This window comes from Danio rerio, chromosome 12 (genome assembly GCF_049306965.1).
Source record: "Danio rerio strain Tuebingen ecotype United States chromosome 12, GRCz12tu, whole genome shotgun sequence".
NCBI classification, from domain to species: Eukaryota; Metazoa; Chordata; class Actinopteri; order Cypriniformes; family Danionidae; genus Danio; species Danio rerio.
In genome coordinates, this window is record NC_133187.1 from 24,674,745 (window position 1) to 24,690,382 (window position 15,638).

Sequence of the window (15,638 nt, forward strand, 5' to 3'; positions counted from 1 at the left end):
TAATATCTTAAATGAACAGCCAATTACATAAAAAGCAGGTGTGGGTATTTGACAACTAAAACCAATTTACTTATTTTTTTTTTCAAAGAGACATCGCCATCAAGTGTCCTGGCATGCAGAATGCTGTTTTTTATGGATCTTTGTGAATGAAAAACTGCAAAACATTTAAAAAAATGCAAGTCAAAAAAAAAAAATCTGCTTTTAAGGTGATCATTGTCATGCAAATGTACATTTAATACAGCAGAGGCGTGAGTGATTATTTGTTTAGCTAAATGATGAGCGCAGCTTCACGACACTGTGCTGCACACAGTAAACACCACAGTCATCGCTGCATGCCCATTCCCAGCATTTGTTCAGGATTAAACCCTTAAGGAAAGACAAGATCACACAGACCTCCGTTCTCATCATCCATTTCCAGCTCTGTTTGTGCTGTGTGGTGTCTTTGTATTTACTGGGCTGAAACCAGCGTGAAGGCAAACAAGGTCTCTCCCTTTGGCAAAGTTAGCAGGACCGCTTTCAAAAAAGATGCGAAGGCTAAAAACCAAAAGGAAAAAAAAGAAGCTTGTCATTTGAACTTGGGTCAAACCGCAGAGACAAATTAGCCAAATTTCATTCGTTTGCCTTGATGCTGTGTGAATTATTCAGCGCTAAAACATTTCTGTTTGAAATTTCTTCATTTAAAACTCACAAAAAGATCATGTTTATTCATAAACAAGAAAGTTAAGCCTCGAATGGATACCCTGTGTTGAAATGTTAGCATTTATATCACCGATCAGAAAGATTCAGAAGGATTCTGCAGAGCTTTAAACTTTAATAATGATGAAATGCAAAGCAACATCATATCATCAAAATGTTTTATTTAACGTTCTGTTTAAGTAAACAAGGTTCCTGATGTAAAAACTGAACATTAAAAGAAAATTAGAGAATAAATGAGATATTATGCATTCCTTCATTGGATAAACATCCAGTCTCTACAATAAAAAAAAGAATATAACTTAACAATAAAAAACAGACTATTATTACACGTTTCTTTTTACAGTCTTTAATCATTTCAAAGGTTCTAAAATGTGCACAAAATAACTTTGTCTGTCAGCGTCCTTTTGAACACAGTTAGTGAAACTCGAGTAACTTTCTCATCTCTTTGTTCACCGTAAAGGCCTAAAGACATTCACATGTGATTCAAGAGGGAAAACAAAGGGAAAGGAGATTTCAAAAGCAGATCAGATCATACATTTCCCCATTTTTAATAGAAAATTTACCAAATAAAATGTGCTACAGTGCTCTGCTGAGCAGAAAAGCAGGGGCATAGTGCTAACTGATATTAAAAATGGGATTGGGTGCAGTCAGATAAGTGCATACTGCTTTTTCAATAAGTCTCTTTGGCCTTTCCTTTAAACAGACATACTTGCTTATTACGACACTCAAAATTGCTCTTTTAATTCTGTAAATGGAGTAAAACTCGACTCTACTGTAAATAACACTGCATCCAACATAGTTTCTTTCAATTCCTTCAACACAACCAAAGGCAAAAACCGCAAAACAAACAAAATGAGATTGCTCACTGAATCTGAGATGTGGTAATACTGCTATACTTTTTATCTTTGTGTGTGTGTGTGTGTGTATGTGTGTGTGTGTGTGCGCGTGTGTGTGCGTGCGTGCGTGGGTGCATGTGTGTGTGTGTGTGTGTGTGTGTGTGTGTGTTTTAAAATGGAAGTATCTTTTGTACTTCTTGTAAACAACAATTCAAGAGTAATTCTGTCCAGCTGAGAGGGAAAAAAGGGGGATAAAACATGACTGGCTAAATTATTTTCTGCTTCCACTGAAGTACGTTGTTCTGAATAAAAGATGGCAACACGTTGGCTTTTAAGCAATAATAACAACTTCATAAATATCCCTTTGGGTCCCAGTCCTCGTCTCAAAACAGATACAGGAAAAAAAAAAACCTTGAAGTCTGTTTCTATCTTTCTCACTGTGTGTCTGAGAAACGTGGGCAAACGAGAGGAAGCAGAGTTTGAACTTATCTCTCAGCTCACGGCTATTGTTGGCAGGTGACAGTTGAAGTTTTCCAATTTTGGAGACAAAACACTGTTGTAGTCACAGCCAGAGGAGATATCAAGACAAAACATGCACAAATGGCCTTATGTGGACGATGATGATTGAATCTGAAGGTCATCGGCGGTGAGAGAAGAGTGTGTATTATACACACGTATACACACACACACACACTCCTTTGTCATTTCATCCAACTGTACATTCTCATTCATCTCTCCTTCGAGACGCATCAAGGCACTTTGGTGCGATACAATACAAATTTCTGATTAATATCAAAATAAGTTAACATTGCAAAAGTGTCTCGTTCAGAAATACTGCTGTTTCGTCAACACTTATCCAAAAGGAGAAAAAGAAATGCACACATTGGTGAACTAAACAAGTGCTGCATTTCAGGGCACTTCATTGTACTTATAATAACAAACCAGTACCACAAAGTAATGTAGAATATTCCAAAAGTAGAGGAGCGGGGTCTTCTGTCACTGTGTGTGCGCGCATTAGTATTTGTGGAGGAGAGGCACTTTAACAGTCTTGATCTCGGCTATATGTGAGGATTTCTGGATGATGCAGCTGGTGGTGGTGGCAGCGGTGGCCGTGCCTTTAGGCTGAGCCAGGTTAGTGAGAGCCATGGCAGCGTTGATCTCCCTCCAGTACGTCTCATCTTTCCTCTGTCCCTTCTCCTTCTGCAGACTCCTGTTGACATATCAAACACCTATTACTTAAACAAACTGACAGCTTTTTACAAGCTAAACATTTAAGCACACTTAACTGCACTAATGAGAAAGTGTGAGCTTAGAGTTTCTTAAGTGACCCCATGCCACAATTGTCTATATCACACAGTTTCAAGATGAGCAATTTCTGCTTTTAAATTTTGAGTTTATACTGTAGGACTTTTTAGTTAACATGATGTGCCATTTTAACTTTTCCTCAATTTTTCAAAGTTATCCGGAATTTCTGACTTTGTCTACAGATATCACAAAATGCTATTATTGGCTACAATCATCAAGTAAACCAAACTGTCATTTTGTGTATGTTACACCAATTAAAGTTAAAAGTAACACACTTGACTGAGGTAATTGATGTGTATGCTAGTTCCAGTCATACGCACCTGTCACATTTATTTGATCCATGCTCCACAGTCTCTGTAAACACACACACAGAACAAAACCAGTGTCAATAACAAAACACACAGAGGCAAAGGAAGACAGTAAGTAAACATTCAGAGTTCTTGTTCATGTGTAGATCTGCGCTACTTTTGAGAATGGAGGAAGACGCTTCACTAACTGAGACTGCAGAAGCTTGTTTCCGTTTACTCCATTGAGAATAGTGGAATCATCCCAGATGCTTGGCACAGTGCTATTTGTTAAATACAGAGGTCAGCAACACACTTAAGGCTAATTACTTAATGGTAATCACCAGTTCCTCTACCACACACACACACGCACAGTCACACACACAAGTACTGAAAGATTATACTATATGTGTCTGATCAAAAATAATATTAAGATGTGGATTTAGAGGGTAGTAAAATTACTCCACACATTTGGAGTTTCACTTTTAAAGGGGTGGTAAAGAGAAAAACACAGACATTCTGGATTTAGACACCAATAAAATGACAGAATAACCTCTGTAAATGTTGAAAATAATTTGTGTCCCAATGAGAAGCAGTTACCTTCTGAATAATGTTTGAGCAATTTATCTTTGTTTATAATGTCTTTGAATCATGTATTTAGATGTCAGCATTTTATGTGGAAGTACTTTTCCTGAAAAAAACTCAAACGTTTCTGACAGGCTAAAAAAAAAAAAATTGATTGACAACGATTGGCACCAATCTGTCTGACACCAATTTGATGGATGATGAAAGGATCTTATTTTGTTCAAGAAATGTTTTGGAATGATACATTTCAAAAACGTATTAATACATGAGATTGTATCTTAAACAAGAAATTTAAAATTCTTAGTAATCTGACATAAATTTTCAAAGTTACAAGTAATTTAATGATCTAAGCAGAAAGCATGGCGCAAAAGCATTAAGGGCATGTCCGAATCCCATTTTGCTATTTTAAGGATTGAAAAATACACTCTGCGCCCCTGCGCATGGTCTAACAGCGTTGTGCTTATTCTCTTAATGAGTTATAGGAGTATTTTAAGCATAACGTGCATTAAACCAATCAGAGTCTCATCTCCCATTCCTATTAGAAGTCATTTGCGTCATGCCATTGCGCATTTGCTATTTACATGGCGGAATTTGTACGTGGAAAACTAACGCTTCACTAGAGAGAAAACAGACCATCTGCAGCATGAGGATAAAGAATAAGCCTTCTCCATTCAGCCTCCACACATTTTATTCTTATGCCCAATATGGTGATGCATACATCTCCAAAACCTGACAGGTGGACTAAACTTGTTCTTAATAAAACAAATATAAATATGCATATAATTAATAATACTGCTAATAATATTAACATTGTACAAATGCAAATTGTCATGAATAAACAACAACAACAAAAAAGCCCCCCAGTAATGGCATGGGGTTAGTTTTTTATATTTCCGTAGAAAATTATTATCCTCAATTTTTTTCGTATGTAAAGATATTTGTGTATTGCTGTACATCATGTGTGTATTAAGCAATGTGTAATCGTTTGGACCCACAGAGGAGCATAACTAACGCGCTCTTATTACGCTAGATGTATGATAGGGTCCATAATCAATAAAATCTTTGTTAACGAACCGTTATGTATTTTTAAAAAGTGTTCAATACTCTAATCACTGCTAGTTGATCTGCAGTTGCTAATATAGCTGTGGTAAAAAAAAGCAGTCAAAAAAACTATTTTGCATAAATTCTGAGATGCAAACGAAATGCATCACTATTCTCGCTTGAATCGATTCTGAGCTTAGTTCTTAACAGCAGATGGCACAGTATGCTTTGCATCCAGTTCCTCACAAATACAAAAAATCTTTACACTTGAATTTTTACACTTGAATCTAAAAAAATTAGTAATAAAGATAAGAAACCTTAAAGCAAATAACAAAATTATTTTTTGTGAGCTTTGTTTGCTTATTTTATTCATGACATACAAGCTAATATACACGACTCAGCCGTATGCACTTGCTAGTGAACATTTGAGTGTACCAAGTTAAAAACTAGCCTAAATCACAATCTGCTGTTAAAAAGCTCAGAATTGATTTAAAAACAATAGAGATGTATTTTGAAAATCTCTAAATTGATGCAGAATTGATTTCTCTATTCCATTGATTTCTTTATTCTATGTTTTTTTTCACTACAGCTTTAGTTGAAAAGTCCCTTTAGTCAACAGAATGTCTAAATGGAGACCAAAATAAAAATAGATGCCAAAATAAAAATATTAATGAAGTACTTTATACCTCTGTATACTTCCTTTCTCTGAATATCCACACCTTGCACTGCGATACTGTAAAATGATTGCGCAGAGATATCTGATATTACACCAGGCCGATCTCTTACTGGACATGACAGTTATGGTTTAACATGTCTCACACTTTCATCTAGGATGAATTTTACAGACGTTGAATCATTCTCTAAATCCAGATCCATGATGTCGTTTGTCCAGCGAGTTAAACCTCATGACTTTACTCCGGATGTCTCGGCTCTCTCCCCGGAGGCAGCGTTTTGCATGCGTTCACCTCATCCTATCCTAAACCTTGCACTCACACACAGCCCTTGGATCCAGAACGGACACTGGAGCGCTGCCCACACACCTGCAGGGCCAAACAGCACCTAATCATCCCCAACGGCTCGTCTGAGCCTGTGCTAAACTTGTTTTTCCTTAAAAACCATTCACATGTGCGCTGAATGGCAACTGGGTGTTGAGGAAAGGCCAGCAGTGGGCCAGTAGCGCCTGAGGCTAATTGAGAAATATCCTGTTGTGCTCTGTGTGTTCTGTAATAGTTTTACATGGCTGAGAATGAGCGTGTTAGTCAGAATAACTCGATACTCACAGATGTGTTTGGGGCCCAATTAAATGAACCGGAGTGTGGGATTGCAAAACAAGTAGTTCATGTGAAGATGGAGTGATTAGAGAGCCTCCAGTGGGAAATCTGGCCTTAATTCGTACAGTCTGAGTTAGATTTTTCTCAATATCTGCCCAAGTGATCCCATAATGTTCCTGTCACGATTTGTAATGTATTTCCCTTTCTTTCACTGTACTTTTGGGTTAATGGATTAACTCTACTGGCTATGAGAGTTTTATTGTATTTAATCTTGACCGAGCAGGTGCTGTTGCAGGGTTATATACAGGAATATGCTGCTGTGAGCATGTGAGATGTGCTGCTGCGGTTGCATGAATGGGCGTCAATAATTATGCAGCAGATCAGGTAAAGTAGCAGGAGGAAGAGGCTTTCAGATAAGCCTGTGTTGCTGGACCATTCATAGCAAACTAGTCTTGCATTTTATACTGGTACTAAAAAAGCATTGCAATATTCTGCTGTTGTTTTTTATTTCTTATTTAATAAGTAGCCTCGGTAAGTAACTGCAATTCTTGTGCTGACTGACCCAAAACTGAAGCATGTTAACAGAAAATGCCTCAAAGATAGAATGTGATCGCCAATTTCACTTTCATTACTGCCTTGTTGCACTAAAACACACAAAATTAAGTCCAAATGGCCATCTTGATGAATATCCTTGCAAATACAGTTGGAAAGCCTTTTGAATGTAAACACTTTAAATACATTCAACTAGGGCTTGACATTCACACCTGCCAAACTGCCAATGCTGGTAGATTTCAGCTGTTGCCGGTTGAAAATAATTTTTAAACTGCCAGTGCTGGCTCGTCACTAAAAATGACAATTTTAGATCATTGATGTTTGTAAATATCTGTGCAAATGTGATCTAAGAATTGAGAAGCAGCACGACTAACAAAAAAACTGTTCACACAAACAAAAGAAAACAGGTGAATACAGAATGAGAGAATGATCAGGTGCATAGTGAGACACAGGCGTGCTTCACTCATTGATGAGAGCTTAAGTGTGCTCCCGTTTCCTTGTGCAAAGCAACTGTGCCTAGAAACGCAACTGGTGCGATTGATTCTCTTTGAGATAGACATGGAAAAAAACATTGCTCGAGCAAGCAGCAATGTAAGCAGCAGCAGCCACTTTTGCTTTAACCATTGTTTGAAGCGATTATTAATGGGCCTAACATTAACCATGTGCACACCAACATTTCATTTTCATACAGGCAATGTTTTTCACCTGCATTCTTTTGATGACATAAAGTTTTAATAACATTTTGGTTAATATGTTTTAATTATCATCCTGTAAAAAAAACATTGCTTTAATAGGAGATTAAGTGGCTGATCACACCGAACGCGTTTTTCTGTTCTAAAAACAGGCGCACCACACTGCCATTTTTTGTTGACAAGAAAAAAAGAAGTGCTTTGCACTTTTTATGTTGCTAGGCAATGACTGAATCAGCTTGAGTGCGAGTGTTGCTGTTGAATTTGGTATAATTGTAATATTTAATAACATTGTGAAATTCAAGATTTGTAAAGTCATAAAGCTCCCCATAACTCAAAACAGCAACCACTAGTCTCTCTTCAAATGTCTCTGTAGTCGTCTTGACAATACAAACACTGCTGTCACCTCAACAAAAACTCCACCTCACCTCATTTGATTAGATAATAAAAAAGATGCGACTGATGTAGTGGGAATTTTTCCAGACTTTTTTTAACTGTAAGTGCACTGCACACAATGACAAAAACGTGAGGTACAGCAGGCGGGTAAAATACGAGGCGCAAATCATTAAAATAAAAAGAGGCTTCTCTCAATGCAAAAAGCGAATTCGGTGTAATCGGACCCTATCTCTCCATTTTGGGACCTTTAGCCTGGACAGACTACTGTGCATAGTTTTAGATACATGAAAACTTTTTTTAAAATGTCAATAGTTTTTTTAAGGACATTTTTGTTGGATGAAAAGTGTACTGTAAACAGCTATATTTAGCTTGTTTTCATACATTATTAAAAATTTGTAGCAAGGAAATAATTAGTTTGGATGTGGCCAGAGAAAAATTTGGTAAATCCTTGGTGTTAAGCCCTGAAAAGTCATGTGAAATAAAACTAATTTCACTGCAACACTAAAACCACAGACCATTTGCTCATGAATATTGAGCAAGGTCATACACAACACGCACAACAAATTAAAAGAACAAGGAGAGATGTGGACATAACACAAAATATAAATCAAGTCATTTTAGCATGCCAAATTGAAATATATTTTCCCAACAGCAAAATTATGGCTTGTGAAAATGGCGAATGGCTAGTAACATTGGAAAACTACCAGTAAGCACAGTGGTTGTTGATCAAAACAGTTAATGTCAAGCCCTGCATTCAACCATTCAGATAGTGTCATTATTGCGGGTCTGCACAGCTCTTAAAGTGACTATCGTATTGACCCTCTGGCATGTGATAGGTCATGATAGATCATAGGTCATGTATTATTCAGTTTGTTTTCTGCTGTTTTTTTGTTTTGTGGTATCGGTACATTATCTGTATTGTGATATACTGACAAGGTAAGTCATTATTTTTTGTATCGTGGCAACACTACCCAGCAAGCATTTTTTGCTTTTGAAATATGTCTAATAGATGTCTAATAGACATCTAAACATAGTCATCTTGGCTAAAACGAGGCTAAATTTGGGCTGTCAGTGAAAATCTAATAGACGTCTAAGAATAGGGCAAAACTACGCTAGTCATCAAATAAACAGAAATGAATGACTACATATAAAGTCTGTCTAATCCGTCTGTTTGACGACTAGTCTAGTTTTGGACTATTCTTAAATGTCTATTAGATTTTCAATGACAGTCAAAGTTTAGACTTGTTTTAGCCAAGATGACTATGTTTAGATGTCTATTAGACATCTATTAAACACAAAATCATTTAGTGGGTAATACCAACTTTTAAAATATTGGGCAGCCAGCTCATTGACAGCAGAATGAATCTGTCTGGTCTGAATCTGATTTCTCTCAGTGTCAGCAGGTTCACTCTGCTGATGTTTTTCAGGCACATGTGGTGTACAGTATGTAGCCTTGTATCCATTTTCTCTTTTTGTATCTCTCTGTATTCTTGTCTGTTCTCTGTTGTAGATAAGCTCCTGCTCTCTGAGGCTTTTGTGATTTGCTATTCTCAGTGTGCTTGATACAAACAACAAACCAAGATCTGTGTTTTGTCAAACGCAGGTATTCAGTCCTTAGCTGCACATGCCATTAAACCTTGAAATTATTATTCTTTTTTCCCCAGCAGCATTCAGCAATTCCAAGTTTGCTCTTCGCTCAGCCTCGTAACTGTCTTTTCCGTCACTGACACCTTCATTTATCAACAGTATAATAACACAAACAACCCAAACTGCTTAGACATTGCTTCTGTTCAGATTTGGGGCTATTTTCCTAAAATTACCAGCTCTAGGATTTGATGTGAATTTGATTTGGAGGCCATTCAGAAAGTGTGATAGAGCTGATGCTTTTGTCTGACATTATTATCGCAGTTACAGTAGCTCATTTTACTCTTTTGGCATTTGTTTGTCTGGTTTCTACTGACAACCACCAGCCTAAGAAATAAAGAGCAAAACATTCTGTCATCCCTCGCTCCTAAATCATGGGCAGTAATGGTATCTAATCTTAACTTGAATAACATGAATCTCTTGATGGCCAGGAATAGTAGAAGGGGAAGGAGTAGGAAGGGAATTAAGTCATTAAACAAGGGAATATATGAATTAAGAGAAATGGACCAATTATGATGGTTCAGAAATGCAGCACATTTATACACAACCAGTATAATCCCTGTTTTTATGTTTTTTTATTTTATTTTATACTTTTGAGATAACAAAAGTCTTGTTGTTGATCCCAGTTGTAAAAGCAACAAATAATAACTTGACTTCTAGTTGATCATTTGGAAATATGGCAGAAGGTCGATTTTCTGAGGAATTATCTGTTGAACTGCATCCCAATCATCACCAATACTGCAAAAGACCTATTGGAACCCGCATGGACCAAAGATTCTCACAGAAATCAGTCAAGTTTGGTGAAGGAAAAATCATGGTTTGGGGTTACATTCAGTATTGCAAGACATCTGCAGAATGGATGGCAACATCAACAGCCTGAGGTATCAAGACATTTGTGCTGCCCATTACATTACAAACCACAGGAGAGGACGAAGTCTTCAGCAGGATAGCGCTCCTTCTCATACTTTAGCCTCCACATCAAAGTTTCTGCAAGCCAAGAAGGTCAAGGTGCTCCAAGCTTGGCCAGCCCAGTCATCAGACATAAATCTTATTAAGCATGTTTGGGGTAAGATGAAGGAGAAAGCATTGTAGATAAATCCAAAGAATCTTGATGAACTCTGGGAGTCCTGCAAAAACACTTTCTTTGCCATTTCAGATGATGTTAATTTATTTGAGTCATTGCAGAGATGTATGGATGCAGTCCTTCAAGCTCATGCATTCATACACAATATTTATTGACCAGACTTTTGTCTTAGCAAAGTCAGACCTTCCTGTCCTAATTAAGTAATTAAGAAATCGAGGCATGATCATACTTTACTTGGGTAAAATAAACGTAATCTAGAGGCATTTTCCTTTCATATAAGCCGGTTCTGTTACCAAATGATCAACTAGAAGTCAAGTTATTATTTGTTGTTCCTAAAATTTGGATAGGCAACAAGACAAGTAGTGTAGAGAGCAGTACTGACTTCCATAGTATTCGTTTTTCTACTACAGAAATCAACGGTTCCATTTTTCAGCTTTCCTCAGAATATCTTCTGTTATGTTTATGAAGAATAAAGAAAAAGTTTGGAACCACTTGAGTAAATAATGTGTAAATTAAAATTTTGGGTAAACTATCTTTTAAACGGATTAATACAAGGTGGTGCAGTAGGTAGTGCTGTCACCTCACAGCAAGAAGGTCACTGATTCAAGCCTCGGCTGGGTCAGTTGGCATTTTGTGTGGAGTTTGGATGTGCTCCCCGCGTTCGTGTGGGTTTCCTCTGGGTGCTCCGGTTTCCCCCACAGTCCAAAGACATGCCCGATAGGTGAATTGGATAAGCTGTGTATGTGTGTGAATGAGTGTGTATGAATTTTTCCCAGAGATGGGTTGCAGCTGGAAGGGCATCCGCTGCGTAAAACGTGCTGGATAAGTTGGTGGTTCATTTTGCTGTGGTGACCCCGGATTAATAAAGGGACTAAGCCGACAAGAAAATTAATTAATTAATTAATACCACTGATAGAGAAAAAGAAAACATGTTGATTGATAAGATGTGAGATAAGTCTCCTCTGTACTGCTGTGCATATTTGCTGTATGCACATGCAATTGTTGAGGACGCGTGTATGTGCTTTTTGTATACATTAAACATTGCTTATTTGTCTGTTTTATGCCATCAGAATATTTATAATAACTGAAATCATTTGGTGGAATGGAAATGTAATTCAGTCAAGACCTTCCTGGCACCACTTTAACTGCTCATTTCCTGAAAAAATCATCATGATGTTTGGATTTTATTATTTTGTTGCGGCATACTGACTCAAACCTAAAGCATGTTCATTGCATTCTAAAACTGTCCCTCATGCTGATCTGATATCTTCAACAGTGTTAAGGGGGCTTGTCTGCAATGCATGCAGCATTAAGTGACCCTCTTTAGGGAGCAGACTGCGTCTCTGCTCTCTCCCCCAGGAAAACTCTGAGCTGAAAATTGGATGCAGACCCAGTGCAATTTCCAAATGCTGCTGCCTAAAACATCTAAAACTCAGATTTTCAAAAACAACAGCGGTGCCAAAGAAATTATAAATCCTCTATAAATCATAAGGTGCTAGTTGTAACTATTTTCTGGTATTTTTTTTTATTCGTTTTTGCAGTATTTGCTACTGAGCAGGTCTGGTTTGACATGGCTCTGTTTGCAGTGAGTTGGGCGACTGATGATGCCAAAGAGGCCTGATGGATTGAAAATAGCCCAGCACTCTTACCATCACCACAGGAAATGGGAAGAGAAAGAAAAGAGCAGAAATAAGTGTTAAAAAGGAGACGAATAGCTCTGCCAGCTACTGATAGATGTTAGACCAGTGAACACCTGGCGCAGATGTATGGTCTCTGTACACTACTTACTGCCGCCACCTGCTTTCATTTAGCCAGACAAGTAAATACAAACACACAGCACTGTATAGTGTTTAAAATGGATGGATTTTAGGTGGAGCCTGGCAAGTGGAGAGGTTTAGAGGAAGAAACTAAAGTATAAAATCAGTAGTGGATATGAGATTTTTAAAATATTTAATAACAAAATGACGATAAAAAACATCCCTGAATCCAAATCCAATTTTGAGCTTTATACATCGAATACATTTCTTCATGTGGCCTTAACAACTGAGTAAATCGTTTCACAAAAGAGAATTTTTTTTTACTCTATTACAAAATGTAGTCACTTCTACAGTAATGTTAGACAGTGGCTGCATCTCCTCAACAATAAAAGCAATAACCTTTTTTTTTTGTTTAGTCTAATTAACTGCTTTACCTGGAGAACGTGAACTGATGTCAATCATTTGTTGTTTAGCTGGAGGTGGTGAGTTTTACTTACACATAATCTACACTCATCGAAGAAGAGAAGTGAATTGTCATTGAGTTCAAAATAAGGATCCATGGCAAAAATGTGAATCTCCGGCCTGCCATTGTTTCTGTTTCTGACTGTCTGTAGTGATGACGGGCGATTCATGAATAAATTGTTTCTTCTAATTGGACCAGTCAAACCAGTTAAATAAATTGAGTTGTTGTGAAACAGTTTGCGCCTTCAGTAAGTACTAACATACCAGAATCCCCCTTTGACTCAAAATAAACCAGAATCCTGATTTATTCAGTTACTGGAACAGTACACTGACTCATCTGCTGTGAAAAAAGAGACCTGATGATGATGATAAGTGCAAGCCGACTGTTTCGTCAAAGCATGCTTTGTCATTCAACCTGACCAAGGTCATTTTTATTCTGCAATATATTTTGTAAAAGCCAATTAAGCAAGGTAAAAAGTAACTCATGTTAAATTTTTTAAAAGTAACTCAAATAATATAAATTATTTTTAAAAGTAAAGTACTTTACTCGTTACTTTGGAAAAGTAATATTATTACATTCCGCAGGTTACATATAACGCGTTACCCCTTAACACTGATTATAATATTACTTGCATAGGGCTGCACAATATTGGAGAAATCAAACATTGCGATATTTAGTTTTCGTCAAGATATTCTTTTCAAAATATTCTATTATTAAATTCCCCAGAATAGTAATAAATGATAAAACTGTCATGTTATCTTGCATTTAGAGGCAGGTGCCCAGCCTGGTCTCATGAGGAAACATAACTATCTTCTGTTTATTAGTTTAGTGGCTATTTCGTTCAGTTGTTTGAAAATGTACGATTTTAAAAAGGAGGCGTGGCACCAAACCCCATCTCTAAACCCAACCGTCATTGGGAGATAAGCAAATCATACTAAATTGTACAAATGCGATCTTACAGATTTATACGACTTAGCTTGTAAACCAAAAAATAATGAATTGCCGTGAGATCGTGTCGAGGTGTGATGTTTAAGAACACAATCATGTTTGACAGTTATGAAAGGTAATTATACAAACTCATTTTGATAATTGACAATATATATATATATATATATATATATATATATATATATATATATATATATATATATATATATATATATATATATACTTTATAACAACAACATTTTAGATGATCAGATTGATCATATTTTGAAACAAAATCACATTTCAATGGGCATTGTTTAAATTGATTTATATTGATTAAAATAGGTTTATTGATAAAAAAAATTTTTTTAACTTGCATGTATTTTAGCGTGTCTAAAAATAGGAATCTATTGAATAGTGGTGTTCTTCATCTAAATAATCCATGTTTGTGTGTCTTTAGTTGTTTGAAAAGATTGTAAAACTGTTAAAATGACATAAGGGTGAGTAATTGATAAATACTCTTTGATTAATCTTTCCTTTAAAGTGACACATATACTTGATGGAGAAAATATACCAACACTCACCAGAAACACTCCAAGAAATGATATCAAAAGCTGCTTTTCCTTCAAGTAGAAATAACAGTAGATATTTGAGTCGATTATTTGAAAGTATTATCAGTCCAATCCTCTCACCCTGAACTGGGGTCAGTACCATAATCAAGAGTATCTGCTAGAGATTACCCAAAGAGAGCAAACTTCTCATTGTCTAACACAAAGAACACGTTGATCTTTCTGTCCCTGAACAGCAAACATTTGCCAAAAAAATAAAAACATCGACTCCAACTGTACATAAGCAGTAGATTGTAAAAATGTTGGGTTCCACAGAATTCTTTTATGTTGTCACAAAAATAAATGGATTAAGTTAATTGAATCGTTTTACAAATTTAAGTGAATTGAACAAAAAGCAATTAAGTTGTCCCCTTCAAAAAATAAAGAATTGTATTGGTTCAACTCATAATTAATAAGTAGTTTAAACAAGCAGCAAACAAAAGTAATTATTTTGGTGCATATTGGACGCATCCTGTAAACGAGTGGCTAAAATACTTCAGACAGGTCTGTTTCTGTGCAACTGTCAATGATCAGTCTTAACGGAGACAAAATGTCATCATGGTTGGCATGTCAGAGCAGACCAGGGCTGGAAATATACCTCCATCCAACCGTTCATTCTTTCTTTTGATCGTCCATCTATCAGCTGCATGAACTGAAGTGACAAATGGAATCTGGGCAACATGTCATGGCTTTTTGGCTATTGAGGCGAAGACGAGAATGGAAAAGATGTCAGCGTCAATCTGTGGTGAATGAATGTGGCACATACTGCTTCAAAATCACAGAGAAACATCCCCGCATGTAGAAGAAAGAGGGACAGTTACAATTCAACAAATTAGCAGGCATCAGAAAAAGACGCATGATGAATTTGTCACATTTATAATGTAACAACTGGAGTCTGCTCTGTGGTTCTCAAACCCGTGGCCATAATCTCTGCCTGTTTTTACTGGTTTATAAAATAGAGCTCACATCTTTCACAGCCTTTCAAATAAAGAGGAGGAAAATTGGTTCTGTCCAAAGCAGACAGACATCATCAGGTCTTGGTGTCTCGTTTTTACGTCCACCGTGTGCATGAGAAAAATGAACGCTGTTCTTTAATAATGTCACCGAAGGCCTGTGAATGATGTTAAGATGAGGTTGGCATGTGTGTCGTCTCAGGTTTGCCAGCTCTACCCTCACTCATCTGTTTCTCTTTCGGTTTTCTGTCTCTTCAGGTCACTCTTGAGATAAATCCATCTCAAACGGGCTGAGTTTGTCTTCTGGTTTGCTTCCATTTTTCTCACTGTTTCCTGTGATCATCATTTCTGTTCTGTTTCTCTCTTCAACTCGTTTTTGACGTTCACAGTTTTTTTTTTTAAGTCAATGTCTTGGTTCTTGTTTTCCCATTCACTTTCCCAGATCATACTTTTGGTTGAGGTTTAATTCACTGTAATGGCCTCGTCTTTTAAAAGCAGCCCAATTACTGACTCCATTCTTCCATTCTCTCCATTCCATTCAGGTTTA

At 36.8% G+C, this 15,638-nt stretch overlaps 1 protein-coding gene across 1 annotated transcript in view; it reads right to left on the reverse strand.

Moving 5' to 3' along the window:
* Nucleotides 1-842: 842 nt before the first annotated feature.
* Nucleotides 843-15,638, reverse strand: part of mkxa (mohawk homeobox a) — a 47,932-nt gene continuing 33,136 nt past the window's right edge. Inside the window, 2 exon segments of the mRNA NM_001098733.2 lie at nucleotides 843-2,742; nucleotides 3,158-3,191. Coding sequence (NP_001092203.2) covers nucleotides 2,547-2,742; nucleotides 3,158-3,191 — 230 coding nt within the window. The 3' untranslated portion in view covers nucleotides 843-2,546.